The 5,626-nt window shown below is 62.1% G+C and overlaps 1 protein-coding gene across 1 annotated transcript in view; it reads right to left on the bottom strand.

The window, feature by feature from the left end:
* Nucleotides 1-4,524: 4,524 nt before the first annotated feature.
* MNEG_11013 (hypothetical protein) overlaps nucleotides 4,525-5,626 on the bottom strand; it is a gene marked incomplete at both ends in the record, with an annotated part of 2,597 nt that continues 1,495 nt past the window's right edge. The window contains 3 exons of the mRNA XM_014040514.1: nucleotides 4,525-4,840; nucleotides 5,024-5,049; nucleotides 5,281-5,389. Of these exons, the coding sequence (XP_013895968.1) occupies nucleotides 4,525-4,840; nucleotides 5,024-5,049; nucleotides 5,281-5,389 (451 nt within the window). The remainder of the gene's footprint in view (nucleotides 4,841-5,023; nucleotides 5,050-5,280; nucleotides 5,390-5,626) is intronic.

Genomic DNA, 5,626 nt, shown 5'->3' on the forward strand with positions numbered 1-5,626 from the left:
GTGAGGGGTCGGCAGGTGGATGGCTGCTAGGTGCGGGGGGCGGGGGGGGGGGTTAGCGTGGGCGACGGCGGCGAGGCCGGGCTGCGCTTCGCTGCGTAGAAACTCTTGCTTCGAAGACGCGCCACAGATCGCCGACAGGAACCGAGGTTGCAGTTGTGGTTGGAGTTTCACCGGTAGGGGGTGCATGCAGCTCCCCACAATTCCTTGCAAGCACACAGTTGCTGCACGATAGACACGGCAGACAGACGCGGCTTTTTGGTAAAACGAGAAGGCGGGCGCGGGCCCAGGACGATTTTGCAGGCCGCGCCCCTCCCAACCCCACCTCTCCAAGCAGATGCCACACTCCACCTGCCGGCCCCGCTCCAGCTTCGACCGCCGCCCCGCTGCGGCGGCGCACTCTGCTCTGTGGGCGTCCGACGCCTCCTGATTGTAGGGGTGCAGCTTGTTGAGGCCGCAGAGCTGCGGGTGAGCGAGGGGCGCAGGGGGTTTTGGCGATGGGTGCGAGGCAGGGGTGGATGGGTGTACGGTGCGTGTGTGCGTGTGTATGTGTAGAGGGAGTGAGCAACTGACACCTGGGCACGTTTGGCACTGGCAGCTGTGTGCGCTGGCGTGTGATGACGGGTGTGTTGAGTGCGTGGAGCTGGAGGTTCGGGGGTGTTTTGGGTACAACGAGTGGAGCGGCGTGGGGATGGAAGACAATGCATGGAAAGCAGCAGCGGTCTCCTGTGCACTCCTGTGGTGCGTGAAGACCCGGGACTCGCGGCTTTGCACAGACGAACAGGCGAGCGCTCCATGCACACAGCCAAGTCCCCAAAGCCTGCAGCTGCAGGTGACAGCCGACCCTGTCGCCCCAAACGCATGCATGTAATCAAATGCGCACAGGATACGCGCGCGCCGCACCTCGCACTCGTCGCCGTGCACCAACGGGCAGTCCTCCCCAGCCGCGCACGCGCCATCCCGCTCGTAGGCAGGGCACAGCGGGATGTCAGCCGGGTCCACCACCTCGTCCCCAGCCTCGCCCCCAGGCCCCTCCGCCTCGCCGCCGCCATAACCCCCTTCCAAGTAGGTGTGGACGCCGCCGCTGGATTGATGGGGCGAGCAGCCCTCGCCTTCAAGCCCCAGGCCGCCAAAGTGCTCCTCCTCGCCGCACTCCTCTCTTGAGTTGCGGTTTGAAGCAAGAGGGCAAAGAGGTCGTGGTGAGGACTCAGAAAGACTGGGGACGGGGCACAAGTTGCTGCCAACGGTGGCCTGGATGGGGCCAAACAAGGCAGGCAAGGCTGTAACGTCGCACCAGGCGCAGCCGCGGGGCGTCCCGCAACACATCCCCATGCCCCCACCCTGGCAAGCGCGCCTAACACACGGACGCGCGACACCCGAGCGCCCCTCGGATTGCCACCCTGCAACGCTCCAAGGACTCACTCGTAATAGTCAGACCCCTCCTCCTGGCCCAGCTGCTGCTGCTGCTGCTCCGGCTGCTGCCCCTCCTCCACATGCTGCTGCCCCTGCCGTGATTGCCCCGGCGGGCGCCGCACCTGGCCCTGTAGCCGCATCTGCTGCTGCTGCTGCTGCCACGCCTCCATCTCATCCGCTTCAGTGTCCCCCTCCCAAGGGGGCTGCTGCTGCTGTTGCTGCTGGGCGTCATCCTGTCAAGAATTAGTAAGCAACGACGCAGCTGGGTGCGGTCGACATGGCCTGACGGGAGCTCCTAGTGGCGTGACAGCGCCGGCCCTGCCCGCGGCGCCGGGGCCCCGCTGCGGGCCGCCTGCCCTGTTCAGTTCCGCCATGGCCTGCGGCGCCTCAGCCCAGCGCACCCCACCGCAAAGCCGCCTGGATCGCATGTCACCCTCTGGCTTGATCAAGGCACGGCAAGAGCAACGCTGCGGACCCTAGCATGCCAAACCCCCTCACCACGCTCTCAAAAAGGCCAAACTCGTCTGCACCACTTGGCCACTTGTACACCCCGCGACCATCTCCGCCGCCGCCGCTGCCGCCTCCTTCCTGCTCGCCGCCACCCCCGCTGGCTCGCCCGGACGGGCCCGTCGCGGCGGCGGGCAAGGCCCAGGCAGCTGTTGGCGGCAGCGGCGGTTTGCTGGCCGCAGGTGCGGGCTTTGCACTGCGCGGGGGGCGTTCGAAAGAACGCACATAGCAGTTGAGTGCTTGTGTGTGGCGTGCCCAGTACCCCGCGCGCAGTAGGGGAAACCGCACGCATGGCAGCATGTGCAACCAGGTGGGTCAGGTCCATGCTGCAACTGCGGCATCCACTGAAATGCAATAGCTGCAGAAGTCGCGGCACTCCCCAGTAGCCCCGGCTGGCCCGCCCCTGCTGCTGCCCATCCTGCTACGGGTGGGCACAGCACCAACCGCTTGCCGCGCACCTGCTGCTGCTTGGACTGCTTGGGCCGGCGGCGCCGGCGCGCTGCTGCTCCTGCACCTGTTGCGGCGTCTGCTGCTGTCTTTTGGTGTACTCGGGCCTCACGTGATCGTAACGGCATTTGCTGCCATACGCGCACTGGCCTGCCAAGTAGAACTTGCACACCTGCAGGTGACGGGGCATGCCGGTGTCGGCATCGCGGCATGAGCCCATGCTCTTTTGTCCTGGGCTGCATGAGGGACTGCGGCAGCGCGTGCTGCCGCTACAATCCTCTCCTTTGCATGGTTCAAAAGGACTCTGGTGGCCTGCCTGCTTGCTGCACGCGTGCTGGATGAACGGCTGTTGCTGCCATCAGCGTGCTCTTACCTGGTTTGGAACGTCACCCATGTCGTGGCTGAAGCGGCACCCATCGCCAAAGGCGCAGCAGCCATTCATGTAGTACTTGCATAGCACCCTGCATGCGAGGGGATGAGCACGCGGCTCGAGACCTCCCACCACGATGCAGCGGCCGCGATGCAGGTGCTGTTCGATTGCGGCGTGACGCGCCGCACACGCAGGGGACGTGACTCCAGGAGCACGAACGCTAGATATGCGCATGGAATGTTTCTCCGCATTTCGCTCATGCCTCCACAGAGCTGCCGGCTGTGCGCGAGACCTGCACATACACATCGATCTGACAGCGGGCTCGCGCTCACTTAGAAGTCATGCGAATTTATACACAGTGATGTTTACTGTGCGACTTCGCATCCACCGACGACAGCTGTGCAGAATGGTGCGTGACAGTGGACAAACGTTGTTGAGCAGCCTTGCGTGCATGCGTGTTCGGTAGAAATGAATCTGATCGTGTTCGGATCGCTGCGACGAGCGCACCTGGCCTGTCGAGAATGCCGCAGTGTCTGAGCTGGTGACACCCTCGCCTTGTCAGTTGTCACCCAGGGGTACGCGAGGGCCACATGCATTCTACGTCTGGGTTCTTTCATCAGAATTCATTTTTTGGTAATCTAGCAAGCGCCTGCTCATTCACCTACTTGAGTCAACAGCACATGATCATGTGAATCCCAGCCATGTACCTTGTTTTGGTCAACTGGTCAAATCACTATATTTGCGTAGCATGATCAAGGTCAATGGAGATGTGCCAGCAAAACTGAACATTGTCTGAGCCTCTGCTTGGTAGCGTACCAAGGCAGTACAGCAAGATCAGCCTTTCTCGCAGAACACATGAATGGCACGGCTAAAAACGGCAAACTCAGCTTCTCAAGCACAGGAAGTAAAGGTGTATTACATCATGATCATATCCATGCGGTTGCCCCTGAGCGTATGGCAGGTGCAGGCTCAAAGAATCCAATCAAATGAGTCAATGGCATTCACCTCAATGACAATTCTAAATGGACATTAACACGAGGACTGCACCCTCCGACCGCACAGACCGTCTGATGTGTGCATCCACAGCAAAAGTCCATGGCACCAGGGCAGAAATGCGGGCAGCATTGAAAATGCTGCGCCAGACAAAGTCCGAGGTTTGAGGGTGTGAATATGTGTGCAAGTATGTGCGTGTGTATGAGAGTGCGAAAGTGCGTGTGTAGTGCACATGTGTGCGACTGTGGCTCGGGCTGCTGTAATCAGAACTCTCAGGTGTCGTCCAATGTGTGTGCTTCTCCGCAGCAACCAAAATCAACGAGAAATGTCTGCTATTGCAGCTGTTTGAGGACGTCAATTTGCCACAAGCGCATGGCGGCTTGAGGAAGAAAAGCTGTGCTTTGCATGCGCGCTTTGCAGCACATGCAGGCACAATGGTGATGGCGTGACCCTATGTACGGGTGTGATTGTTGAGGTATGCATCACACGCCAGAAGAGAAGATGGGAATGCCTGCCATGCAATTGCTGGGACTTTTTGAATGCTTGCCCGGCTTGGCAGGCGGCAGGTTTATGAAGCAAAAAGCTGGGAAACCTCTTAGCCGCAAGGTGGCAGATGGTTATTGTTCGGTGGCCGAACATTGCGGCCTTTTGATGGTTGTGTGCACGTGCGCTCACATCGAAGTACTGGATTTGCAGGCATCACACAGAGGGCATCACAGCACCCTGGCGCCTTTGTGGCGGTGGACGAGCCCGCACAGCTGCATAGCGTGTCTGGCAGACTAGGGCGCATTGGCCACCTGAGGCGCTGCCGTCGCGGGGACAGCCTCAGGCAGCGCTCCCGTCACGGGCGCCGCCGCCACAGGAAGGGGAATGGGAGAACCCTGGGGGGAAGCCGCCCCGACCACGGCAGCCTTCGCCAGGGCCGCCTTGGGCTCGTCGGCCCCAGTAGCCGCCGCCGCCGGCCCTGGCCCCGCCGGCCCTGGCACCGCCGGCCCTGGCGCCGCCGCCTCGGGCGCCGCGGCCGCCCCAACAGGGCCCGCCTGAGCAGGCTGCGCCTCGTGGCCGCTGGGCCCTGCAGCCCCATCGGGCTTCCCCCATTTGGTGGAGCAGGTCCTGAGATTGAGCAAGGTCAGACAGCAAGGACGTGATTGGTGCAGAGGGTGAGACTGTGCGGGAGTGCGGTTTGCCCGTCAACAAGGGGAGCGGACTACGACATACAGTGCGAGAGACCCGTGTGTCACATGGGCGGCCTCAGCACGCGGATGCAAGCAGCACTGCCGAAACTTGTTTGCTCACGTGGTGACGGCGCCAGAAGGGAGGGTCTACCATTAGCGAGCGGAGGGGGGGGGGGAGCATGGCGGCGTGGAGTGCGTGGTGAGGCGATGAGCTGGGAATGCATGCAAAGTCCCAAGACGCTGGCGAAACCAAAGCCGCAGACTCCGCGAATGAGGCTCTCAGGGCCGCTGCAACAACTGGACCTGCTCTCATGTTGCAGCAGCGCCTGGTGACCTGTGAATGCTGGGGTGGGCGTGTGTGGTTCCGCGCACACGCACCACTGAGGACCCAATGGTGTACATCATCGCGGGTGAGAAGAAGCCCAGCTCCTTGAGGATGGCATCGCACAGCGCCTGGATGTTGACATCTGAGTCCTCGGTGCTCACGCTGCAGGGTGTGTGTGCGTGCATGCGTGTGAGTGCGCGCGTGTGTGTGCAAATGTGTGTTGTATGCTGTCGAAGGACTTTGGGGAGCGAGGGGCCGTGGTCTGCTTGGCTGTGGCTGTGGTTGATGGCAATGGCTTAAAGCCCATGTGCCTGCCTGCCTGCCTGCCTGCCTGCCTGCCTGCCTGCCTGCCTGCCTGCCTGCCTGCCTGCCTGCCTGCCTGCCTGCCTGCCTGCCTGC

This window comes from Monoraphidium neglectum, assembly GCF_000611645.1.
Source record: "Monoraphidium neglectum strain SAG 48.87 unplaced genomic scaffold scaffold02557, whole genome shotgun sequence".
NCBI lineage: Eukaryota > Viridiplantae > Chlorophyta > Chlorophyceae > Sphaeropleales > Selenastraceae > Monoraphidium > Monoraphidium neglectum.